Below are 27,360 nucleotides of genomic sequence, written 5' to 3' on the forward strand. Positions count from 1 at the left end.
CCCTGAGGATACAGACCTAAAAATAATAGATGCAGGCTCTGCACGCAAGGAGCTTGCCCTCTAGTGGGCAAAACTAGGCATAGCAATTATTTCTTTTTCCACCTCGTACCCTGGCGCAGCAATTGCATACATACATACACAAATATTTGTCTGTCTTAGAAGATGGCTTAGCCAGATGAAGATGAAGACTGGGAGCATGAGGGGTTATAGTGAGGACATTCTGTGTGGAGGCACTGGTTCTTGCAAAGGCATGAAGACATAATAAAACATGGTACACTACAAAAACTTTGAGTGGCTGGCTATAATTGGAGTTGAGGTGGTAAAAGGGAGCTGGTGGAGGAGGATGATGCTAAGTGAAAAAGAGGTCAGCTCATGGAAAAGCCCCTGCATGCCTTGTTAAGAAGCTTGGACTTTAACCTTAAAACAGTGAGATGCATTGTAAGATTTAAACAAGGAAAACATGATCAGATTTTTTAAAAAAAATCACTCTGATGGCTGAAGAAGGGCATTGAAATTGGAGGAAAGGAGAAAAATTATGAAGCTGTTGTAACAATCTAGAATTGATGGCTGGGTGTAGTGGCTCACGCCTGTAATCCCAGCACTTTGGGAGGCCGAGGTGGGTGGATCCCTTGAGGTCATGAGTTCAAGACCAGCCTGGCCAACATGGTGAAACCCTGTCTCTACTAAAAATACAAAAATTAGCCAGGCGTGGGGGTGGTGCGTGTCTGTAATCCCAGCTACTTGGGAAGCTGGGGCAGGAGAATCGCTTGAACCCAGGAGGCAGAGGTTGCAGTGAGCCGAGATTGTGCCACTGCACTCCAGCCTGGGCAACAGAGTGAGACTTCACCTCAAAAAAAAAGAAAAAGGAAAAGAAAAGAAAAAAGAAAAACGAATTGATAAATGCCTGCACTGAGCAGCTGGAGTTGGACATAAATACAAGGGCTGGGTCTGAGGGTTATAAAGGAGGTAGATCGTGTAGGTAGAACGTGATTAATGGAATATAGTGAAAGAGAGGACTATTCCTAGAACCCTGGCTTGGAATTTGTACATTCATTCACTGCAAACAGTTTTTGCTTGTTCGTTACCTAAATCTATCATCTTCAAAGAAATACAGATATTTCCAAGGAATTGATGTAGTCTGGGATAGACTTTAACTAGAATAACATCGTAAATCAGCTTTCATTTGTTTACTGTAAAATACCAGCTGAGGCAGGAGGATCCCTTCCACTCAGGAGTTTGAGGCCAGTCTGGGCAACACAGTGAGACCTTGTCTCAAAAAAAAAAAATCTTTTTAATTAAAAAAAGGACTATTTTGCTCAAAATGTCTGTACTGCTGAGTTTGTGAAATCCTCTAATAGCTTCCCGCAGCTTTGGAGAGATAGGTACATGGGAATCTTGAAGTTGGCATTGTAGGGAAAATTTCGTACTTCAGTGGAAAACTTTGCCTTATCTGAACTGTGCAGGACAGCCTTCCAGGTTATCTGATTCCATGAAAGCTATTTTTCAGTTTTATAAATTATGAACAAATAGCAGCAATATGAAATAATTTTTATCTAAAGACATGCAAAATCTGCTTTGTATGGCAGAGGTTCAGTTGAATTCCTTGTCTTATTGTGGAGTGATATGGTTTGGCTCTCTGTCCCCACCCAAATCTCATCTCAACTTGTAATCCCCACATGTCAAGGGAGGGACCTGATGGGAGGTGATTGGATCACGGGGGAGGTTTCCCCCATGCTGTTCTCGTGATAGTGAGTGAGTTCTCAAGAGAGCTGATGATTTTAAAGTGTGGCACTTCCTTGGTCTTTCTCTCTCCTGCCACCTTGTGATGAAGGTACTTGCTCCTCCTTTGCCTTCCATGTGAATGTAAATTTCCTGAGGCCTCCCCAGCCATGTGGAACAGTGAGTCAATTAAATCTCTTTTCTTTATAAGTTGCCTAGTCTCAGGTAGTATTTTTATAGCAGTGTGGAAACAGACTAATATAGGGAGCAAGCTTGCTCTGTTTCCCCCATTGGCACATTCATTTCAACATTTCTTTACTCCATATAATTTGTGATTTTTTAGAACTTCTTTAAACTAGTTGAAACACCTCACCAGATTCCTTATCAATGAGTTCAATAAAGTATTAACGTGTTTATTTTTTATCTATATGAGAGTCATATTTTTTCTTAAAGAAATTCTCTTTCAACAGCATTATCCACCATTGAGGTAGTGAGGGAACAGAATCATTTCCACTGGAAGGTGCCCAGGCCATGGCAACTGAGGCACGGGACTGAATGTGAGCTTTAAAATCACTGCATTTGTCTCTGTGGACCCCTGCTGTATTCCTGGAAGCTGGGGCTGCACTCAGCACGTAGTAAGTGCTCCACAAATGTTTGTTGAATGAATAGATGAGGCAACTGAATGAAAACCTTCTGCTTAGGCTGTGTAGATTGAGGAGGAAAAGAGAGAGAGAGAGAAGACATTGTTCTCTATGGGAACAAGGAAGGGGAGATTTCCTTAAGGAGAGGGAACAATGGACTTTATAATGGGCAGAAACTTATGTTCAGCTTCCAAGGGCCAGCACACCTGGGGCCCTTCCCCTGCTGGTGGCTGTATCATTTGTTTTCTAGAGCATATCACATGAGCCAGCCTACGCAGTTGAGCATATTTAGAAGAACAGATAGTTTTTAGAAGAAAAATGAGGATTACAGAATTGTCTTGAGATAATTATCCTTGGCTACAAGGATCAATAACAACAATGAGGTGGGACAGACAATTGCTGGGCAAATGTCCTCATAGAAGTAGTTTTTTGTGTGTAAGGTTGCAATGGCCCTTTTGCAAGGTTGTGCTTTTTTCAGAGTTATTTTATGAGAGTTCTTGTCATCTGGCATTTGTATGTGAGAGCCCTCCTGTCATGGCTTCCCTGGCTCCATTTCTCAGGTTTTTTAACACAAATCACTCTATTTTGATTCTGACAACTTTTACAGTGGCAAAAAATAACTGGAATCAAACTGCTATTGAAGATGGCAGCAGGAGCAATAAAGGACATATAGTACAGCCTCTTTTTTTTTTTTGAGCTGGAGTCTCGCTCTATTGCCCAGGCTGGAGTGCAGTGGCAAGATCTCAGCTCACTGCAACCTCTGCCTCTCGGGTTCAAGCAATTCTCCTGCCTCAGCCTCTTGAGTAGCTGGGACTACAGACATATGCCACCACGCCTGGCTAATAGTAGAGCCTCATTTTAACCAGAGTTTAGGTTCTAATTTCAGTGCAGATAATGAAATTCAACTATCAGGAAAATTAATATTGAAAATTCCCCTGAAAGTAGCATGCTGGATAGCCCTGTTGAGTCTCTCCTTAGGTCCACAGCAGCCAGTTTTTCTTCCAGATACTAACACACTGCCAGCACCAAGTGAAGTTGTTGGCTCATGCATTAGGGATCAGGTTGAACACTAGACTCACATTTGGGGCCTGAAAGTGTTCAAACAGTGAGTCTCATGGGAATTGAGGCTGGCTGAGAGCATTAAAAGGAATGATGGTGGGATCTCCTATACTATTTCATTTTTTTTTCTTTCTTGCAGTGAATAGTCATCGTTACACTTGTATTAGTCTTTTAAGTTTTTTAAAGTCTACTTTATACGTTTTTATTCCTGGGTAATATTCAGCAGAATGGGCGGTGGGAACCCCATCTGGAGTCCTGCAGAATCTGCAGAATTATGTCACAGGGAAAGAGTTAGTGATGAATTCTTCTGACTGGGGAAAGCAGGATCCCCTACAGCTCAGGGTTGGGACTTAGGGGTACACTCTGCCTTTACATCTCATCCTATGCTTTATCTTCTGCAAATATGGGTTAAATGGAATGATCTATCAGAAACGTTGTGTAAAATGTTAATGTTGGAAGAGACCGTAGAGATAATTTACTTCAACTCTCATTCCCCCGTACCCCACTCCTCATCACCCTTGAACTCTATGTTTATATGAGTTCAACTCTCATTTAATAGGAGGAGGGTGAGGTTAGAGAGATGAAGGGCTTTCACTAAGGTCACAAAGCCAGTCAGTAGCTGTGCTGAAAATAAAAACATCTGGGTCCTCCCTCTTTCTCAGACTTAATTTGTTATTCCTTTAACAACCTAAACCACCCTGAAGTACCTCCACCATGTTCTGTGCTCTAACTAAACATATTATAATAATCAACTGAGATGGTTAATAAAAAGTTCCTCGACCACTTGGCTTCTTTATTCTCCCCGATATTTTCCAAAAGTTAAAAACAGACTCTCCTGAGGCAACAGCATTTACAAAGGCTCTATCCTTTCACCAAAACTTTACTGAGGCTCCTGGAGTCCTTTTTGACTAGGTTTGACCTTGGGCTTCTTCCTCTGTCCTTATAGAATCCAGCTTGAGCAAGAAACTTTCCAAGTCAGCTTAGCAAAAATATGTACCCTTGGTATCTGACCACCCTCAATATCTTATCACCCTAGAATGCCTTCAGCAATAATCCTATCAAGTCAATTTAGCCAGAAACCCTTATCCTTGATGTTTCTCCTTAGTAATTTTCTATCCACTGGCTCCCACCCTGCTATTTTTTTTTTTTTTTTTGAGACAAGGTCTCACTGTCACCTAGGCTGGAGTGCAGTGGCTTGATCACAGCTCACTGCAGCCTCAACCTCCTGGGCTCAAGTGATCCTCTCACCTCAGCCCCCGAGAAGCTGGGACTACAGGTATGCACCACCATGCCAGGCTAATTTTTTATTTTTTTGTAGAGACAGCATCTCACTGTGTTGCCCAGGCTAGTCTTGAACTCCTGGGTTCAAGGAGTTTTTTTCTTTCTTGCAGTGAATAGTCATTGTTACACTTCTATTAGTCTTTTAAGTTTTTTAAAGTCTACTTTATACATTTTTATTCCTGGGTAATATTCAGCAGAATGGGCGGTGGGAACCCCATCTGGAGTCCTGCAGAATTTGCAGAATTATGTCACAGGGAAAGAGTTAGTGATGAATTCTTCTGACTGGGGAAAGCAGGATCCCCCATAGCTCAGAGTTGGGACTTAGGGGTACATCTCATCCTATGCTTTATCCTCTGTAAATATGGGTTAAATGGAATGATCCTCCTGTTTTGGCCTTCCAAAGTGCTGGGATTACAAGCATGAGCCACTATGCTCGGGCCCTGCTCCTTGATTATAAATCCGTGCTTGTCCTTTTTGGAGTTGGAATTGAGTCCAATCTCCCTCTCCCACTGCAAGACCCCTTTGCAGTGGTCGCTATACCTATCACCATGGCTCCTCTTGAATAAGTCTGCCTTACCATTCTTCACACGTGGCATGAGTAATTTTTTTCCTTAACAGCATTAAATGCTTAGACACTTAGCCTTATCTCTAACAAATGTTTGGACATTAAAAACATGTACAAAGTCATGGTGGGAAGTTGACGTAAAAATTGAAGGCTGAGAGAGCCTGAACTTTCTAAACAACATAAGAAAAACATTCTGAGAGAGTTAGCAATTTGTTTTGCTTTTATCCTCCCTGAAGTAATAAAAACAATTTTCATTTCCTGAATCTTCCTTTACCGTGAATAGTACTTTATGTCAGTCCATACCTAAATGGCGATCAAGACTTGCCCTGCTTTTTTAATGAAGAGAACAAAGATAGCTGACCTCAGGTCTGTTCCTCTCTAACTTGAACCTGCCTTTGTGTGATGTTGCCCTAGGCCCAGTGGCCTTAGCATCTCCTTCCCTATAAGCTCTCACTGGGCATGATGTTGGGGAGACCAGCAAGAAAACAGTTGCTGTAAAAGAACAGCAAGAACAGTTGAAACACTATATAGAGCACTCAGTAGAGCCAATGGTGTGCTTTATAAATGGCAAACTGTTCCAGAAATGCAGAAGGAGAAACATGTTGGATGGAGTTATCTCAGTCCATTTTTAAAAATCATAGTTTCTTGATAGGACTATTAAATGTGAAACTGCTTGTGAGCTAATAAGTGTGAGGAATTCCAAGCTGACTGAGGTAGCACGAGGCTGAAGGTCGGGAGTTGGATGATGAAAGAAAGGAGGTGTTAAGGGCTGGTATCCTGTGTTCATTCATTCTGCAAATGCTGGGATCCAGCAGTGAATGAGGAAGGTGAGTTTTCTGCTTATATTTTAGAATGGGGAAGTATAGGCAATAAACAAACAAACAAAAGATTACATAATGTCAGCCAAGCATGGTGGCTCACACCTGTAGTCCCAGCATTTTGGGAGGCTGAGGTGGGTGGATCGCTTGAGTTCAGAAGTTTGAGGCCAGCCTGGGCAACATGGTAAAGCTCCATCTCTACAAAGAAAATACAAAAATTAGCCAGGCATGGTGGTATGCACCTGTAATGCCAACTACTAGGGAGGCTGAGGTGGAAGATCACTTGAGCCCGGGAGGTAGAGGCTGCAATGAGCCATGATTGTGCCACTACACTCCAGCCTTGGCAACAGAGTGAGACCATGTGTCAAAAATAAATAAATAAGTAAATAAATAAAAACATAATGTTGATTTAAAGCAAGAAGGGGAGGCACAAAATGTCATTTTAAATAGCTTACTTGAGCCATGAGGAGGACAGCTGCCCAGAAGACTCAGACCCAAGTAACCTTGGATGTGAGCTCCATCCGGCCTTTGTTAACAGGCAGGTTTTTATAGACCTAAAGGAGGGATAAGGAGTGGACTGATACAAAGTTGTTTGTCAAGGATTCTCATTGGTTTACAGAAATAATGCTGATTGGTGATTGCCTATATGTTGTTCTTTGTATGACAAATTCCAGGAATATGAAGATAATGGGTGAGGGTTACATTATGAAACTACAGGAAAGGAAAGAAAAAACAAAATGCCTTTAAACAATTGCCTCTGGGAATGGGTGCAGCAGAAGATGGGAAGACTGAAGTCCCATACTCTCTGGGCCTGATACATTTTACATACCTCACATTCCTCAGACAGCTCTCAGCTATTTTTCTTTCTTGATAAGAAGATGATGACAGAGCACAATAGGATAATTTGATGGGAGTGAGGGGGAGATGGGAAGGCTGAGGATTGGGGCAGTGGTACTTTATTAGTAAAGGGAAGACCTCTGCAGCTAAACCTGAATGAGGTAAGGGAGCCAGCCTTGTGAAGGTTTTAAGGGGCCAGAGAAAGCTTCCCTTTCACCCTGTGAAGGGTCACTGAAAATCAACAGACACAAGGCAGATTAATGGGAGAAAAGGAGTACAAATGTATTTGATTATCATTTTACATGACATGGGAGCCTTCAGAATGAAGACTCAAAAATACAGAGAAAACGGCCCATTTTTATGCTTAGGTTCAAGAACTATGGATAGCCATGTAGAAATATGATTGTATATAAAGGTTATGATCTAATGCTAACAGACTGAGTGGGGAAACCCAGCAAGGCCTGTCTGCTTAGATGACTCTTGGCCTCTCTGTGGAGAATTCCTTCCTTCTGGGTATGCGGCAGGAACCTCTCTGGAATGGTTATCCCCAACATGGTAGGTCAGGTAATTTCTTTATGGCCAATTTTTCACACGGAAAGGTGGGGGAAAGTTGGAGTAATATTTTTAGGCTTTATGGCTTTCTTTTGGGGAAAGGGGTTCTGGTTTCTATGACCTGCCATGGGGAAAAGGGATTCTAGTTTCTGTGACTATCCTGGGGGAGAATGCGCAGCCAGAGATTGGAGGGCAGGAGGTCAGAGAAAACTTTTGCTTCTGCGACCTTTATCTTGGTGTATCATTTTCTCAGACTCATCAAGGTCCATGGATGTGTGATCCAGTCTTAGAAAGTGCCCCTCTGACTTTTCTAGAGAATGTATATACTCAAGTGGCAGAATAGTCTGTTTTCTTCCTCTCACCTCCTCCTTGAGGTGGGATGCACATCCATTCCCTCTTTTCAGGGCTTGGTAACTGGCAAGTTAGGCTGATGCTCAAGACTGAACAGAGATAGGGTCCTTTGGCAACAGTGCAGGCATCAGGGCTAGAGCTGATTCCTCTGCCAGTGTGGAAAGGAATGATCTTTTTGTGAATGTCTTCTCCTCACCCCTACCTCACCAAACTGGCAAAGCTTGGTTTCCTTCATCTTTTTTCTCTTCCGCCCATAAGGATCTGAAGTTTCCCCCAGCTCCCTCCAGAGAAAACAAATGGATGGAACTAAATGACAACACTGACAAAGAGGTGAGCTCCAGAGAGTGCCTTGGCAAACAAGGAACAACCAATGTGGGTGGGGGTACCGGGAGCTAGGGAGTTCCTTGGGGGTAAGATAGGTCTGGAGAAGGTGATCAGGTGGGAGTTCTGGGAATGGATGAAACAGGTGAAACAAGCTGCACAAGATAGATGAGGTGTTATAGCGGGTAGCTAGTCAGGCATGAGCAGGGCAAGAGAGGGCTCCCCACAACCCCCACCAAAAATGTCAGGGGCTCATCAGGTGATGGTCAGGCGGTTGCTATTTCTCTAAAATAATTGGTTGCAGCCCATGCCAGGGAAAGGCAGTCTCCCAACAGATAGAAAAAACCTGAAACTGGTGATCAGCAGCTTCATGATAAGATATCAGGAGTTGGGTGACTGAGCTCAAGCATGCACACTGAGGCAAAATGGTGGAGTTGAACTGGTATATGACCTCCTAGGGACATCTGACTGGTAAGGGAAGAATTACTCAAGTGAGCATGCCTACAACTCCAGTAAACACACTGTGCATGCTCCCCTCCCAAGCGCTAGCAGGCCACCATACATGCAGACAGCCCACCCCAAGGGAAGAATCAGGGGAGAACGAACGCAAGACCCTGGAAGCATGCAAACATATAAAACCCTAAGTCAAAATGTCAAACCACGCACTGATATTTCAAGTCACCCACTTGGCCCTCTTCCAAGTGGACTTTCCTTCCTTTTGTAACTTCTCTTAAGCTTTTAAACAAACTTTCATTCCTGTTCCAAAACTTGCCTTGATCTCTCCTGCCTTCCGTCTCCTCAGTCAAATTCTTCCTTCTGAGGAGGCAAGAACTGAGGTTGCTGCAGATCTGTATGAATTCGCCACCACTAACATACTTTGGTACTGTATGACTCGGATAATTTCCCTAGTAGTAAGAGACCTATAAGCCTTGCCTGCTTCAGCTGGAGGCATTCAACCCCTGTACATGGTTTCCTCCTCCTCTTTACTCTCCTGCTTACTAACCAACCCCACAAACAATTCCTCTCAGCTACAGTGGCTCTACTCCCCCCAGCTGATCTCGCAGCTCACCATGATGGGTAGCTCATGGGAGTGGGAAGGACCTTGGGGTCCACACTGAGTAGAACTAATGGCCTTCCTGGGCAGGAGGCTCATGAAAGTGGTAGGGCTAAAGTCTAAAACTGTGCAATGTCTGGGTTTTCCTCCGCTTTTTCAACTAAAATCAGCTTTTCCCCAAGAACCTGCACTGCCTATTCTCCTATTTTCTGTGTGTTCTGAAATGGCCTTGAATACCCAGCCAGAATGTCTGCCTTGGGGGCATGTCTGGCTCTTTGCTTTCACTTCACATGCCACATGACTTCTTAAGCACACACTCCCTGTTATTCATGTGTCTGTGGCTCTTGCTGAATTTTCATGGCAGAAAAGACACAGGCTCCCTTGCAGATAGCCCCTGAGATTTATACTTGTTTTTATCCTACCAGCTCAGATGACTTCCAGCCTTTCCCCTGTCTGCTGGCACATTGTCGGGACAGACACTAATTAGAACTGTAGCTCTGCCAGCTCCTTATAACTTACTATATGCTTTTTGTTCATGTTACACCCCAGGGCCAAGTTTTCCAGTGGCTTTTGAAGCACTTTGTCTGCCTGCATAGGACCTCACTCTGGCCCTTTAAGGATCCCACCTAGTTGCTTTTTTTTTTTTTTTTTTTTCAGTAAGCACCCATTGGGAGGAGGACAAATTCTTCCTTTGCCATTTGTGAGTTCTTACCCCAAGCCCCAAGTCCTCTGGAGTTTACTCCTTTACGTCAAGAGGGCAAATAAACGTTGCCCTCTTGAATCCAAGGGCTGCTGTTTTTGTGAGGATATGAAGGCTTTCCATGAGTATTCCTCTTGCTTCCTCCCACTTTCTCTAGTAGCTTCCATTTCTCTAATCACGTCCATGCCCTTCTTAACATACATCAAGACCTTCAAGGTCATATTTGCAGGGAGGGAAGTCTAGCCCCTTGGGGCAGTTAGCTGAAAAACAGGCTTCTCATCTACTTAAAGAACATGGAAATGGGAATATAAGAAAAGAGATACTCATTTTGTTGCCTAAAATGCTGAACTGAGGTCACTATAGGGTCATGGAGACAAGGCTACAGGCTGGCCCAAGGCGGCAGGTGCAAGAGACCCATTGGACAGAGATGAAGTTTGGCCCTAGTCTAACAGATTACCATTAGAACAGAGATGAAGGCAAGGTTAGGGGTACACAGTAAGACCAGTTCATTCCATAACCTCAGGGATGAACAGAGGGCCCACTCTTCACTCCAGTATCTCCTCTGTTTTCAAGTGGGTAATTGTGATGAGATGGACCAAGGGTACATGCTAAGACCGGTTTATTCTGGAACCCTAAGGACAATGGGGGATGCCTCATTCAGAATAATAGGAAAGTGAAGGAAAAACTTCCCCCCCCTTTTTCTCCTCTGTTTGCCCTTTGCAGATGGGTAATAGCATCTCCAAATTAAAGATCATGCCCCTTGGAGGCACCCCCTAAAACTGGGAAAAGTTTGATTCCCCCAAACCTTAAAACACAAAAACTAGTTTTCCTTTGTAATACTATTTGGCTTAAGAATGAACCAGGAGGAAATTGCAAAAGTCAGCCTTAGAACTCAGTACCCCTGTGTAGGAGGTCCTCAGATTAGCCTCCTCAGTCTTTTATAACTGAGAGCAGAATAAGGAGGACAAGGCTAAGAAAAAGGAGAAACACAGAGAAAGGAGGTGGGCTCAAGTACGGGCTGCTCTGCAAGCCCACCCACCCCCTCCAGGTTGCCCTAAGGGCACTCCCCTAGGTAACTGTCATTGGTGTGGGAAGCCAGGCCACTGGAAGGCAAAGTGCCCTAATGGGATAAATGGGAAAAAGCCTCTAATGGCTTGCTTCTCTGCCACAAGCTTGGCTACTGGAAATGAGACTGCCCTGACAGGCCAAAGGGCCCTTGGGACAGAATCCCAACCCCTGATAACCTTGAGCTGAAGGTGCTCTCTGCTCTAGTTGCCTTCCAAATCACACATCATCGTCAACAGGACAAAGCTGAGGGCAACTCTGCAGGTGGCAAGTAAAATTATAAATTTCCCTTTTGGGTTCAAGAGCTGCCTACTCTGTGCTAATATCTTTCTCTGAGAAACTCTCTTCCAAATCCTGTCAGGCAATGGGGGCAAATGGCACCCCCCTCTAAAAGAAAAGATTCACACCCTTTTATATTAGTTAAGTGACCAATTACTATTCTCCCACCAGTCCCTGGCAATGTCCTCTCACCTCTTTGGGGCAAAAATATACTCTCCAAAATGGGTGCTCACTCAATATTTACCCAGCCTCTGAATTCATCTTTCTCTCTGATAGCCCTATCTCTCCCTGCAAAATTACCTAATTCTTTAACCAATAACTTTAACCTGTACAGTCCTACCTCAGGGGTTTAGAAATAGCCCACATTTATTCAGAGAAGTTCTAGTGAAAATCTAACTGAACAAACTCTTGAGCAGGGGATAACTTCTGCAGTATGTAGATAACCCCCTTATCTGCTCCCCCTCCACAGGACTCACATAGCAACATGCAGTACAAACCTTAACTTTCTAACAGAAGGAAAATGACTTTTGTCTAATTCAAAGGTTATAAAGGTAAAGTGGTATTTCTGGTAAGGAAGGATATAAAGAAGAGATTTTGTAGAACAAAAAAAAATCTTGTATGGTAAATTCTCATCCTAAAGTAAAATGACTGGTGGTTTAAAAAGAGGGATGTCCAAAACAAGTAAAAAAGTCCAAGCATGTTGTAGGTGGTCTGTGTAAGTTGTTAAAAAAGATTTGTGAAAGGGAATTTATGAAAGAAATGCTATACAATTTTAAAGGTTACTATGCCTTCTAAATGCTTCACAAACTGCCACTATGGCTCTTAACTGTACAAATTCCCTGCTTTAAAGCTAGGCAAGGCCTGGGAACATACAGAGTTAGCCATGTCCCCTAGCTATGCTGAAAACAGTCAAACCTTATCTGGACTTCTGTATGTTGTCCTAGGCTCCAAACCTAGTACATAATTAAAATCACTTACTTACCAGGTTTTTCACCAAAAGTAAAAATTGCTAAGACTTAACAGTGTAACATGTACTTGAGGCTACTGGAAAAATAGTTTTACATGCAAGGTGTGTAAGGAAGGTAGAATGTGCTTTTGGGAAAAAGTTATAAGAACTCATGGGAATATGGATTTTTTTTGCCTACTAGAGGGTTAAAGGATTGTTTTAGAAGGCAGTTTATAATCAGCTATGGGAATCTAACAGGTGCTCTTAAATGCAGGTTTCTGATAACTTTGGATATTGTGACATTAGAATAGAGGAAAAAACTTTCAGGACTCTCATGGAGAGCTAAAATGTTCGTGAATATCAAGCAGAATAGGAGTTAACTACATGGACTGAACTAATAAAAGAATAAAACAATTCTCTTACTACTTTTTGCTTAAAACATGGCTAATCCTTTGTTTTTCAAAGCCTAGAAAGCTTTTCTTTTGAGCTATTTACAATTTTTAACAAATGAGTAAACAAATTTTGTCAACAAAATTTGCAGCCTATTTCTATCTTCCAGATTTCCCAGAATTTGGAAACTATTTGTGAGTATTCTTAACTTATGGTAAGATAGTAATTTGTATAAGTGCAATAAGAACCTGTTTTCTTTTGCAAGGACAAAATTGAAGCCACTGGTTATTTTACCAAGGCTTTAACTGTAATGGTGTGCTTTCCTTCAAGGAATCAAATTTGACTTATAGAGCCAATAAAAGCCCCCCTAGGAAAACACACCTTATCTACACAGTTCCTGTACAGGGTTCCTGACCTGTGGTAAGTAAAGAATACCAGTTTCTGACAGGCCCAGGAGCCCCAGGTTATCTGGGGACCTCAAGAGGAAAGGAATTTATTCAATTCATACAGGTATTTGATGGCACCAACCCATGGCTGGGCTTAAGGCTTTAAAAACGTCTTATCTGAGATTCCTTATGGAACAAAGTTCCATCAAAGCCAATTCAAAAATGAGCCTATATGGGAAATAATTATTCTTGCTGTGCTTTATGCAAATAATGAGGCTAAGTATAATAAGACTAAAGTTTATTTTGCAAACAAATCTGTCCTGTCATGATTTGTTTTTAATAAAAATGAGGACTGGAGAGAAAAATTCTATTTATTTCTTATTTCTTTTCTTTTTTCTTTTTTTTTTGAGATGGAGTCTCTCACTCTATTGCCCAGGCTGGAGTGCAGAAGCATGATCTCGACTCACTGCAACCTCCGCCACTTGGGTTCAAGCGATTCTCCCGCCATGGCCTTCTGAGTAGCTGAGATTACAGGCTCCCACCACCACACTCAGCTAATTTTTGTATTTTTAGTAGAGACAGGGTTTCACCATGTTGGCCAGGCTGGTCTCAAACTCCTGAACTCAAGTGATCTGCCCACCTTGGCCTCCCAAAGTGCTGGGATTACAGGCATGAGCCACCATGTCTGGAAAATTATGTTTCAAGAACTATGGTATACCTGATCTTAGATTCTAGTCTCATCAGCTGTTTTTGAGTTTTTCTCTGCAATTTAGACTAACCCTCATTCCTGTGAACCAGCTAGTGATCTCTGGCTGCAGCTCAGAAGAAACAAAAGGGATAGGTAATGTACAAATCTGGATAATATTCTAATTCTGGGCACACACTGGAATTGGCTAGCAACCCAATAAACCCAAGTCTTGACAAGCATGACTATGGCTACCAGTTACATGAGTATGCCGGCAGGCTTGGGATTTTTTGGAGCTGTCTTCACTTCCTTATTTCATTTTAACATTCTACTAAATCTAATAACCCAATTTGTCTATTTTATTCTTCGGGCCATCAAGCTCCAGATAATCCTCAGAAAGGGATACCATCCTCTCAATATTCAAGAGTCACCCTCTTACAGGGGACCCCTAGAAGTCCATCAAGGATACATGATGGAGATAAAATTCTGCCCCTGCCTCCCTTGGACCTGGCTGGATACTGCTTTCATCAACCCATGGAGCCACTCTCCTTCCCTGACAGCTAGCAACAGGCCAAGACCCACAGAACAACCACCACTGCCCCACTATCAGCAGGAGGGATTTATGGAAGACTGATCATCCATTTTTCCCAAAGAATTGGGGTCTTGGAATCTTGAGGGGAGAAATGCTACAGTGGGTAGCCAGTTGGTCATGGGCAGGGCAGGAGGGCGCTTGCCTAAACCCCTACAAGGAATGTCAGGTGACCATCAGGTGATGGTCAGGCAGCTGTTAACTGCCTCTCTAAAATAATAATTGGTTGCCGCCAGTGCCAGGGAAAGGCAGTCTCCCAACAGATAGAAAAAAACCTGAAACTGGTAATCAACACCTTCCCAATAAGATCTCAGGAGTTGCATGAGTGGGCTCAAGCACGTACATTAAGAGACAAAATGGCAGAGCTGAACTGGTATATGGCCTCCTAGGGACATTCAACTGGTAAGGGAAGAACGCCTCAAGTGAGCATGTGTACAACTCCAGTAAACACACCATGCATGCTCCCCTCGCAAGTGCTAGCAGGCAACTGCACATGCAGACAGCCCACCCCAAAGGAATTAGGGGAGAAATAAATGCAAGCCCTGGAAGTTTGTCAACATATAAAACCCTAAGTCAAAAGGTCAAACCACTCACTTGTCTTTCAAGTCACCTGGTTGGCCCTCTTCCAAGTGGACTTTCCTTCCTTTTGTTCTTTTTCCCTTTTAAACAAACTTTTATTCCTGTTCTAAAACTTGCATTGGTCTTTCCTATTGCCTAATGCCTCCTTGGTTGAATTCTTTCTTCTGAGGAGGCAAGAAGTGAGGTTGCTGCAGACCTGTATGGATTCGCTACTGCTAACAGAACCTCCCAAGTAATTCCACCTGAAGATTCTTTAAGGCAGTTTCTCAATGTCAGCACTATTGACACTTTGGTTGGGAAAATTCTTTGTGTATGTGGCTGTCTGTGCACTGAAGGATGTATAGCAGTATCCTTGGCCCTGACCTATTAGATGCCAGTAGCATTCTCCCAATTGTGACAATAAAAAATGTGTCCAGACATTGTCAAATATCCCCATGAGGAGAGAGGCAAAAATCACTCCAAGTTGACAATCACTGGTGTAAAGATATCAAAAGGCAGGTGATCCTTAAGCAAGGAATGGTTTTATACAGCAATAAGGGATTGTTCTATACCCATTTTTCTCAGGACCACATGGTGTTGGTCAACTAGCAGTAAGATTTGGTTTTGGTAAATGGACTGCACTATGCTGTTTTCCAGTGTTACATGCATAGCAAGGTAGTAACACTGATGTATTAACAATGACTTGTTTTGATCACTAGACCACTGTGAATAAGGTCCAATCCTCTTCCAAGGCCTTAGTCAAGATTGCTAATAGACGATAAACCTGCCCTTGTGAAAAGGGGATGGAGCAAGGCAGGCCAAAAGTTGAGGCTCCAAAGGGTCATCCTAATGGTGTGAGAGAGGAGGGTGTGAAGTTGGGTTGCTATGTCTAAATGAGTGAAGCTGTTGAATGAAAGTAGGGTGAGCCAAACTCTATTCTGAGATACATCTGAGCCAGCATCTTCAGTCTCTGGCAGGATCCTCAAATCCATTCCAACATCTAGTTTGTAGTTCTGTACAGTCTTTCATGGAAATCATCTTCAAAATGTACAAACTTTGAAGAAAATAAGAGTGAGAAAGGAGAGGAAATGGAAATGAGGAAGTGGAAAGCAAGAGTTTTACCTGCTTCACTGAAGCCTGGGCAGGCAAACAATGATGGCTATGTATCTTCCTGGTGGTGCCTACATCCCAGCTGATATGGTTTGCTCTGTGTCCCCACCCAAATCTCATCTTGTAGCTCCCATAATTCCCACATATTGTGGGAGGGACCTGGTGGGAGATAATTGAATTATGAGGGTGGGTATTTCCTGTGCTGTCCTTGTGATAGTAAGTCTCACGAGATCTGATGGCTTTAAAAATGGGAGTTTCCCTGCACAAGCTCTCTCTGCCTGCTGCCATTCATGTAAGATGTGACTTGCTTCTCCTTGTCTTCTGCCATGATTGTGAGGCTTCCCTAGCCATGTGGAACTGTAAGTCCATTAAAGCTCTTTCTTTTGTAAATTGCCAAATCTCAGGTATGTCTTTATCAGCAGCATGAAAACGGACTAATACACCAGCATTAAGTGAAGTGCCATGGTGCCCATTGCCTCTGTTTCCTCTCAGACTGGACCACACTGGGACTATCATGGGAGTGAATACTTAAAGCCCATGCAGGCGCAGGCCTTACCTCTTACCACTATAAATAGAGTAGAACAGTGGGTTCTGCCCTCTAGGATCCTTCATTCTGGCACTGATAACTCTTTCCTAGGAGTTCCTTGGAATCTCAGCCCAATTTCATTAGGTTTCTTGAAAGAGGAAAGAATAAACCCCATGTGGTTCTTTCTAGTGCAATCTAGTTAAAAAAAAAAACAAACACTTTTTAGTGCTCGCTTTGGCAGCACATATACTAAAACTGGCAAGACACAGAGATTAGTATGGCCCTTGTAATTAAAAAAAGGCTTTTTAGTGGGTTATTAAGTTATAAAGTAGATAAAGTAGATGTATCTTACTTTTATCAGACCCTGAATCTGGTCCATTATCCAAAACCTGTGCACTTCCCTTCATTTAGTACTTCCTCATTTATAGTTTTTTTCCCCTCTTAACCATTTTGTCTTAAGATTTACTGCTATTACTTGTGGCTTTAAAGAGAAAAGGCATTACCTGTGTGGTTTATACAAAGTTCATGGCTATATTGGGGGTGGGGTGGGGCAATTAATAAATCCCCACCTAGGTGATTCTATTAGGTCAGGGTTTGGTCCTAGAATCACTGAAGGTTCGTATCCCAGCTTCGCTTACAAGCAGTGTGGCCTTGAGTAAGTGAGGACTTTTTTTTTTAAGATGGAGTCGCACTCTGTCACCCAGGTTGGAGTGCAATGGCATGATCAAGGCTCACTGCAACCCCTGCCTCCTGGGTTTAACTGATTCTCCTGCCTCAGCCTCTCAAGTAGCTGGGATTACAGGCACCTGCCACCAAGCCCAGCTAGTTTTTGTATTTTCAGTAGAGACAGGGGTTTCACCATGTTGGCCAGGCTGGCCTTGAACTCCTGGCCTCGTGATCCACCTGCCTTGGCCTCCCAAAGTGAGGACTTCTTTTATGCCAATGAGGATAACAGTATCCACTTCTTTTTTTTTTTTTTTTTTTGGAGATAGAGTCTCACTATGTCTTGCCCAGGCTGACAGTGGTGCCATCTCAGTTCACTGCAGCCTCTACCTCCCAGGTTCAAGTGATTCTCCTGTCTCAGCCTCCTGAGTAGCTGGGACTACAGGTGTGTGCCACCACACCCGGCTAATTTTATATTTTTAGTAGAGACGGGGTTTCACCATGTTGGCCAGGCTAGTCTCCAACTCTTGACCTCAGGTGATCCACGTGCCTTGGCCTCCAAAAGTGCTAAGATTACAGGTGAGAGCCACTGTGCCCAGCCAGGAGTTAATGGTATCCACTTCTTGAAGTCAGGATTAAATGTGATAAAGTCTGCAAAGCACTTAGCATTGTACCTGGCACTATTATCAATAATTATGCAAATGGAGTGTCATCAGAATGCAATACTCATATTATTTCAAAGATCGGCACAATCTTCAGTCCTAAGAACCAGGATTTCAGAAGTCCGTGAGAATCACTAGGCATGGATAACAACCTTAGGAAAGGATTAAAAGGGGTGCAGAAATGGAAAGACGAGTACAACATGGAGAAAAGAGAGAAGGAAAGAGAACACAAAGAGGCACAGACAGACCTTGTCACCCCCAAACAGTAACTGAACAAGGCACTGTCCATGTTATGAGCAACAGTCTCTGCCATCAAGGGACATGTCTTTTGAGTGAGACAGTCAAATGAATAGAGCGAGATGGTTATGACAGAGAGGTTACAGGTGATTGGGAGCACTGAAGAGCAGCCAACTCAACTAAGAGTGGGGTTTAGAGTTGCAGAGTAACAAGTAACAGAATGAAGTCTTGAAGAATATCTGAGAGTTCGAAGGGTACAGAGTGTACAAAAACACGAAGTAAGAGCATGGACACAGGGACTAAAATTCTGTATGGCTGAAGGTGGAGTGTAGGGTTAAAGCATGACATCTATTTGTTATTTAAAATGTTTTAGATATTTGTTGAGGACCATCTACAGGTCAGGCAGTTTTAGGAATGGAGGATTTTTAGAAAGACACCAAAGTCCGTCTTCTCAGAATGTTCTTTTCTACAGAGGATATATGATAAACAAGTACAAGACGAAGGAAACGAATGATGGACGGAAGTTCTGTGATAGAAATACAACCATGCGCAAAGTGATAGAGGAGGGGTGGGTAGGAAACCCAATTTAGATGAGGTGGTCACTTACACTTCTTTGAGAAGGTGGTATTTCAGCTGAGTCAGAAGGGTAGATGGAGCAAGCAGTGCATAGATGGCCAGGCTGGCAGGTAGAGCATTTAAAATGGTTCAAAGGTCCTCAGGCCGGGGGTAATGAGGTAAAGCAGAGACTAGCTAATATTTGCTTCATGAATCTTTTGGTGTGGGTGCTGAGGAGCATGAACAAGGTGAAAGACTCCTCCTAAGGAGATACATTAAAGGTGACACATTTGCCTAGAGTAGCCTTCAACTTTGCAGACCAACAGTAGTGGGAGTTCAGACATATTGTTCTGCATGTTAGCCAGAACCTTCTGCTATGTTCTGAATTTGGCCTAAATTGAAGGATTCAAATATCATCTCAAACAACTTTTCCTCCTACAGACTAAGGTGAAGATTCAGGAGCTCACGGCCTCAGGGAGCAAAGCATAGTTAAGAAAATCTAGGTGATAAGCGGCAGTAACAGTGGCCCATACCAGTGACTTGCGCTCACGGAAGAGTTCTGAAGGCCTAGAATGCGTTTGAAGATGAGTTCATGAGCAGACAGAAAGGATTCCATTACAGCCGAGAAACACAAAGGTCATGTGTTTTTAGGGACCTTCAAGTGGTCGGTAAGGTTGGGGTCAGCATTAGTTTCTTTGCCTGTAAAATGGGGGCAATAAGAATTCCTCGTCACTTAACTATTCTCAACAGCAAGAAACCTTAAAGGCAGAGAAGAAAAGATAAATCGGTTTTCACAGAAAGTCCTTGTTAGTCACGAAGGATTGCAGGATCGCTGCACGGCACACTCATATGTGCAGAACTAGTCTCCAAATGGGCGGAGCAAGGTGCAGCTCCACCTGCTCCCCACTAGGTGCAGAAGAATGTCCATGGCAGGGGGTTCTCAACTTGTGACCTTGGGTCTGCGGGGGTCTAGATGGACTTCAGCTGGCGCCCGTGTCGCATGTGAGTTTCCTGGGCAGTAGTAACCCCAAAAGGGCCGCGTCGTCTACAGAAGTGCCACTACTTGGAATTCTCGTCCATGGCCACGTTCTCACTGCTGGGAGAAACAACAAGGGCAGGTCTAACACTCCTTTCTCGGATGCATGGGCGAACAGAAATATCCCTGGACTTCACCTAACGGTGGCCTAAGTACACTTCCCCCGGCTAAGGAGTCACCACACTGATATTCCCGCGACTAATGGTACTTCACAGTGCGAAGTGCCGGAGCGCATCCCGTCGCGGAGAGCATTATGGGGTTGGTAGTCCAGACTGAGGCGCTGATAGGGGGTCCTGGAAGCCAAAGAACTACATTTCCCAGCAAGGCCCGCGCAGCAGGGCACGCAGACTGTGTACGTAAGCGACCAGATTTCCGGGGGCGCCGGGGGCGGGACTTCAGCGGAGGCCGGAGCGAGGCGTCGGGATGCAGCGCCCCGGGCCCTTCAGCACCCTCTACGGGCGGGTCTTGGCCCCGCTGCCCGGGAGGGCCGGGGGCGCGGCCTCCGGCGGAGGAGGGAACAGCTGGGACCTCCCGGGTTCCCACGTGCGGCTGCCGGGGCGTGCACAGTCCGGGACCCGTGGCGGTGCTGGCAACGCAAGCACCAGCTGCGGGGACTCCAACAGCAGCTGCCCGGCCCCCTCCACGATGTCCAAGGCCGAGGAGGCCAAGAAGCTGGCGGGCCGCGCGGCTGTGGAGAACCACGTGAGGGTGAGCACCTCGGGACGTGGGGCGCGGGGCGCATGTCCTTGGCGTGATGGGCTCCTGTTGCGCGTTCTGGGTGCTGCCGGGGCGCGCCTAGCTCCTGGCAGGGCGGGGGCTGAGTGAGAGGGTAGAGGGTGTGCACTTTACCCGAGTTTAGACCCTTCTTCCCTGCTCCTTAAAGACCTTTTAGATGTGGAATCGGTTGGGGGCGAATCTTCTAATGCTTGAGCTTTCTAAAGGCTCCTTGTCCAGCTGGAACAGTTTGCAAAGTGGAGCCTGGTGCTGTCTGATGTTTGGAATGGGGGCTAGAGGCACTTGCCTTGTGGCCTCCTTATCAATAAGTGGAAAATGGTGGGCTTTGGGGCTGCGGAGAGGTTTTCATTTCTCTTTACTGACCCAGAAGCCGGCGGAGAGTTGGTTTGCTAGTGCTTTGAAATTTCAGTCGAAGGAGGTTCTGGGCTTGGTGCGCGCCGGCCCCTGAGGGTATTCTTGGAGGGAAGGGAAGTCCCGGGGCTTCAAACTTCCTTCTTTCCATAGGGCGGGGTGGATTAAGTCTGGAGGATGCTAGTTTATTTTTTAAGGCGGGGCTGCAGAGATGCTTAGCTGTTAGGTGGTGGTCCCTACTTGTTTGTTAAGTGGCAGGTGTGGTGCTGTTAGTGGAGTTTTTTTAATCCAAGTGGTTTTGCTGTCACCAATCAAGTATCTTAATTATAATAAGGAAGCCAAGTGGAGTATGTCTGCCCTGTGGTGTAGTTTCCTTGGTCTTATTGGCTTTTTATCTCTCATTTCTACTTATTAGAAAGTGGTATTAGAGTCCGTTTTTTTCTCCGATAATAGTTCGTTTACATTTGTTAATGCTTTACTCTACAAAATTATTTTGCTTAGATAATGTTGGATGAGCTTCACCACAGCCTGTTTGAGTGGGAGTGGACAATGTGGTAACCTGTGGCTCGGCCAGTTCTGTAGAAGGGACATTCCAGTGTGCCCTTCTACCCTTTGCACTGCTACCCCGTTCTGGTGTAGCTTGTTGTAAGTCTGATTGGCAAAAGGATTTTCTATGGGGATTAACAGAGATAATGTAAAATGTGTTAATTTGACCCTACCTTTGGGATTCAGTGCCTCAGTTGTAAAATTGAGACAATAAGCTGAAATTTCAAAATATCTGCATAAAGTGAATAGCTAATAGATAAATGTAATCCACATGAGAATGCAATTAGAAAAGCCCTATATCTAAGTTGTCCTGTTAATGAGTTTACATTAATATTTGGTGGCGCATCTCCCTGACCTTTGTGTTATAGTTATGTATTTGATTAAATAAAAATATGCAAGCCCTGACCTTAGGCTAGAGCCCCAAAACACTGGATTCTGACCACATCATTTCATGAAGTTAGGTGATTTTGGGGGGATCTACAGTGACCTTTTGGGGACATCTGTTAAAATCATGTATGCCCTTCAGGGTTTGGCTTAAAGGCCATTTCCTCCTTTCAGTTTTTCCTTAGCATCCTAAGGAGAGGAAGATTTCTTTTCCGTGATTCTGTAGCACTTCATGCCTCTTATGTGCTTTATGTTGTCTCTCATGTTTTGGTCATCTGTGTGTTCGTTTCTTCCAGCCCCTTAAAGGGTAAGCTCCTGGAGGGTAGTTAACCTTCATTTAGCATTGGTCACAGTGGGGCCTGCCCAGTACATGTTTGTCCAATTGTGTGTAATGTGGACACAAATATGAAAGTGTTGGGGTTATTGGAGGTTCTTTGTATAGAATCTCTGGGGAGTAGGGCTTCCTGTTCCCTAGTCCATTGGAGTTCCAATATGGTGACCACTTCCATGTCTGAGTGGATGGAAAACATGGAGTGTTCTCAGGTGAAGCCTTTGTATAGCCACCCTTGGCTCAGCTCTGTCTGTTTCTGTGGGTGTAGCCACCCAGGATGGGTCGCCATGCAGAACTAGGCTCTTCTGAACGTCTGTAGCCTCATCCGTTTGTTCTCTTTGGAGCCTGGGCTTTGTTTTTTGACTGGCTTGGTTGAGGAAGCTGATGGGCAGTGGTTCTAGTTGGTTAGCAGAAGTAGTATTTCCAAAGTTACTCCATTCAACAAGCTGAGTGAAGTTCTGATGTTGCACATACATGTGGTTTAATATTGCCCATTAGAATGGGGCCACTCCTCTAGCAGGGCCTGCTTGGCAGTCTTCTGCTGTTGGGCCACCTCATAGGCAGCCTTTATTCACCTCTGGTTGGCTTTGGCAAGGGCACTGATTCCTGGGCCAGTCATTTGATTCCAAGGCAGCAGGGATCACATAGGTGAAGAGCTTTAGGCCTGGCAGCGCCTTGCAATTCCTGGTCTCTTCCAAAAGGCAAAGAAGGAGCCTTATACAGAGCTTGTCTGATTCATCCGAATTCACCTCTGTGCCACCTGCCTGCTGGGGACTGTGAGTGACATGAATGTATGGCTAAGCTTGGTAACCAGGAGTTTGGTGATTGAATTACTGTAAAGCTAGAGTTCCTAGCTTCAGGTCATGTGTGAAGGTCAAGTTAAGTCTATCTAGTGTGATATTTTAAACACACACACACAATGTTTTTATCCATGGCTCTTGGTTCATAACACTCATAGCCCTTGCTACAGTCTTTTGTTATATTTGGGGTGCTTTAGGGCCCAAAGCAGGCCTCAGAAAACAGAATCTCCCTCTCTTACCTTCTCCTGCCCTCCTTCCACTTGCTCCTTTCTCTCCCCAATGCTTTTCTGTCTTGGAGCTGGCTGTAAAGAAATTCTGTGACCTATGTTGTCTGATTGTATGTCATAAGATCCCCATTTCAGAAGGGTTCCTGTTCCATATCCTGGAGGAAGGAATGCTGCAGGTGAAGAAGAATCTGAACAGGCAGCCCTTGCAGGGTTTCCCCAGTCAGTCTGCTGGTATTGTATCATGCGCTTTTTGTCCAGTCACATTTCTAGGCCCTTGCAATTCCTGGTCTTTTCCAAGAGCCAATCATACCTATTCGATAAAGTCTCAAAAAAAAAAAAAAAAGAAAAGAAAATTAAAAAAGGCTCAAGAGGACAGGGTTTGGAAGCTTCTGGAGAGCAGAACATGTAAAGGTCCCTAGAGGATGGTGTGCCTAGAGAGAGCATGGAAGCTCTGTGCTCCTTCTTACATGCCTTTACCTATGCATCTCTTCATCCATATCCTTCATCATAGGCTTTATAATAAACTGGTAAACATGTTTCCCTGAGTTCTGTGAGCCACTCTAGCAAGTTAATCAAACCCAAAGAGAGTGTTGTGGAAACTCCAACTTGAAGCTGTCAAGTCAGAAGTTCTGGAGGCCTGGACTTGCATTTGGTAGGAAGGAGGAGGCAATCTTGGGAGCTGAGCCCTCAACCGGTGGAACCTTATGGTATCTCCAGGTAGAGAGTGTTGAAATTGAATTGGAGGATACCCAGCTGGTGTCTGCTGCAGAGTAGATTGCTTGCTTGGGATATGGAGAGAAATCCCCATACATTTGGTCACAAAAGTCTTCTGTGTTGATGATTGTTGTGGTGTGAGAGCAGAGGAAAAAGTTTGAGTTTTTCCACACTCAGACATAGGCCTTGATAAGACATTTTCTCATTCCCTGAAGATTTTTGTATGTGAGATATTTAGCCATTTTGAATGTTTCTGTGCTGTGATATATCATTTACTTGTCTTGAAGTCCTTGCCTTTGGGGATTGTCCAGGTAGCTAAACAACTTTATTAGACACATTGCCTTCTTGAGAGCATTGGCACAGGTGGAATCCTGACCTAGTGCGAGCCCTGTTCTGACAGCCCAAGCCCCTGATGTATTCAGTGCCTTTGGAACTGTGAGCTAGTAAAAGCAGTTTCCACCAGGTCAGTAACGCAAAAGTTGTCGGATAAAGTCTTCTGTAGGTAGGAGAGGCTATAGAAGCATTTTTAGTATACATGTATGTGGTTGTGGGGACATTAGTATTTGATTTTTTTTTTTTTGGTAACTCTACTTGTTGGTCATTCTTTCTATTCTAGTTACAGATGTAGTCAAACTTTGAGAAGGACCATATCTAATGTAAGGCCTAGGGGCTGACTTTAAGTATTCCTATGGCCTTTGTCCTGTGGGGAATGAAGGATTTTAGTTGTGGCCCTGTTTGTCCTGAGGGCCCTTCAGGACTTGTCCTCTTCCTAAAAAGAAGGTTTTACTATGGGCTTTCCTTGGTCAAATAAATTAATTGTTAATCAGTTGTTGGAAATTTTAAGAAATTTGAAATAGATTGATGTTTCAGCAAATTGAACTTCCTGAAGTTGCTTATTCGATTGAAATGGCTCATCCCAGCACTTTGGGAGGCAGAGGTGAGAGGATCCCTTGAGGCCAGGAGTTCGAGACTAGCCTGGTTGACAGAGTGAGACTGTGTCTTTTAAAAGAATTAAAAAATTAGCTGGGCATGGTGGCATGTTCCTGTAGTACTAGCTATGTGGGAAGCTGAGGCAGTTGGATTGTATGAGCCCAGGAGTTTGAGGATGAGTTTGTGTGTCAGGGGCATTGATATTGTTTATATATGTTTTAAATATATATACAATATATAATATATCTTGTATATATATTTAAAACAGGTAAAATCACACATATATAAAATGAATATATGTCAAAGATTTTATTTAACTCACTAAATTAATGAGGGAACTGGAAAAGTTATTAGAACCTGTTCATAGGTGTCTTAGTCCACTTTGTGCTGCTATAATAGAATACCTGAGAATGAGTAATTTATAATGAACAGAAATGTTTTGGCTTACACTTCTGGAGGCTACGAAGTCCAGTATCAAGGTGCTGGCATCTGGTGAGAGAGACAGATGTTGAAGTGCTGTGGGTGGGCACCAATCCCACCCATGAGGGTGGAGCCCTCTGACCTAATCACCTCTTAAAGGTCCCACTTCTTAATATTGTTATAATGGCAGTTAAGTTTCAACATGAGTTTTGGTGGAGATGTTCAAAGCGTAACAGGAGAAGTCAACCATAAGCTCGTATGTAGTAAAAAAATCTTAAAATGAATTTAGAAGATCTGTTAATAATTGTATCTCACAGAACACTATTAATTTGCATTTCTATGAACAAAAATTACTTGCTTTGTTAACAGTTTTCTGCAAGTTAAAGTGTATCTCTATACAGTCGTCATATATCTTAGAGACAAAGGCACATACCTTCTTAGAGTCAGACAATACAAGCAGGTTCCAGCATCCCATTGGAAGGATATCCAGTAGTCTCTTTTGCTCATTTCAAAGTCTTAAGTTTTTCCTTACAATATTGAACTCATCTATAAAGTGGGAATAGTGAGTCTCTAGGTGATAAGTGATTGTTGTGAGATTTGGCTTTATATTAACATTTATAAGTCTTCTTGGTAGGTGCTTAATAAATGGTAGCTGCCGCTTTGGTGTTCACTTGGCTTTGCCTTGCAACGGCAGGAGATAGATGTCAGGAAGTTGCTTAGGCACTGAGCTCCATATTAGTTCCTGACTGTTAGTACCCTGACCTCATTTTGCTCTTTGTGGTCTAGTAGACTCAGCTGAGCTTTTACTCTGTCTTTGGTCTGCTTGTAGGTACCTTCTTTGTTTCTTAAGGTGGTAGGCTCAGTATTGCGATGTCTGCTTGTACTTTGTACTCAGGAAGTGCTCTGCATTTATTACAGTCCTTCCTATTGCAGATGAAGACTATTTTTCATGTTCTTAACTGAGCCTTTGCCCTCTTCCCATTTTCTCTGAGGCAGGCTCATGCAAAATGAGCACCCCTTGGCGTCACCTAGGCAGATGCTGACATGCTTTATTATTTTGAGGTTACTTGAGGCCCTCTCTTTATCTGCTGACTTTGGGAGAGCTCTAGATGGTGGGCCTGATGTGTCTTGTGGTGCTACCAACTTGAAGGTGCCTGTGGAAGACACTGAAGCCAGAAGCCTTAGCTTCCCTCCCTTACCCGGGCTCCAGGCTCTATTGTTTTTCTTAGGTGTTTTTCTAATTACCTCCCTGGGGTTGGCCAGAAATCTTTTTCTTTTCTTTCTTCTTCTTCTTCTTTCTTTCTTTCTTTCTTTCTTTTTTTTTTTTACACACTGTTGCTGGCTTGAAATGTCAGGAATCTTTTAAGTGTTTATATGCAGGCCATTTCTGTGAGGGTGATGCAAGTTGCTATTCAGTTGCAAGTAATTGCACCAATTATTTGGTAGAATGTAGGGAGGAAGTGGTGGTGTTGACAGTGTCAGAAATGAAGAGAGGAGGGCCTTGTTGAACATTTGTCCACCGTGCACTGGCTAAAGTACAGCATTGAGGTTCAGTGTTTATGTTCCTATAAAATAGGCACAGTACCTGTCTTGCACCTGTGTTGGTGAATTGCTGTTCATAATAATTTTATAGCTTTAGGAAGTGGGCTGACAGGAGTAAAATATGGTATTAATGTTCTGTTTCTTCTTCCCCCTTTTTGGCAGAATAACCAAGTGCTGGGAATTGGAAGTGGTTCTACAATTGTCCATGCTGTGCAGCGAATAGGTATGTTCTCTCACTGTCTACTGGATGCTTTGTGTGTGATGATGGGGTAGGGAGGTAGAGGAGAGGGAGGAAGTGGTGCACAGGTTTGGCATTGCCCTTTTGTCTTCAGCAGTACAGAGCTGGAAGGAGGGACTACCTGAGGTCAGTTGAGTGTTTCTGCTCTTTTGTAGAGAGAGGGAATCTTGGGCCTCGTCATCCAACTTTGAAGGACGCCCTTGCCTTTGTTTACTCTGCTCAGCTGGAGGGGAGGAGCGGACTTATCTTGAGGTCCCAATATAATTTTAATCATGTCGATGGCATCCTACCATTGAGTTCTTTGCATGATCTCAGACTTCCTCAGGCAGATAATTGAGGCCACAGTGGGTTTGCCCTGTCCATGACCCTGGAGTGGACGTGGGACTCCTGCCATTGATGGCTGGTTCCTGTAGGTGCTTATTTCACACTGGTTAGGGTGTCTCTATGCTTAGGAAAGACTCAGGAATTATCAGCCCCTATGCCTGCTCAACAGGTTTTACTGCCCTGCTCTTTGTTTGTAAGAACAAAGCCCAGAGGAGAGGCCTGCCTGAATGCTG

General features: G+C 43.8%; 1 protein-coding gene across 1 annotated transcript in view; it reads left to right on the plus strand.

Annotated features, from left to right (window-relative positions):
• The first annotated feature begins 19,973 nt into the window (after positions 1-19,973).
• The window catches only part of RPIA (ribose 5-phosphate isomerase A), a 63,351-nt gene continuing 55,964 nt past the window's right edge, over positions 19,974-27,360 (plus strand). The window contains exons 1-2 of the mRNA XM_003268792.3: positions 19,974-20,293; positions 26,728-26,788. Of these exons, the coding sequence (XP_003268840.2) occupies positions 20,009-20,293; positions 26,728-26,788 (346 nt within the window). The 5' untranslated portion in view covers positions 19,974-20,008. The remainder of the gene's footprint in view (positions 20,294-26,727; positions 26,789-27,360) is intronic.

Source organism: Nomascus leucogenys, chromosome 14 (genome assembly GCF_006542625.1).
Source record: "Nomascus leucogenys isolate Asia chromosome 14, Asia_NLE_v1, whole genome shotgun sequence".
Taxonomy (NCBI): domain Eukaryota; kingdom Metazoa; phylum Chordata; class Mammalia; order Primates; family Hylobatidae; genus Nomascus; species Nomascus leucogenys.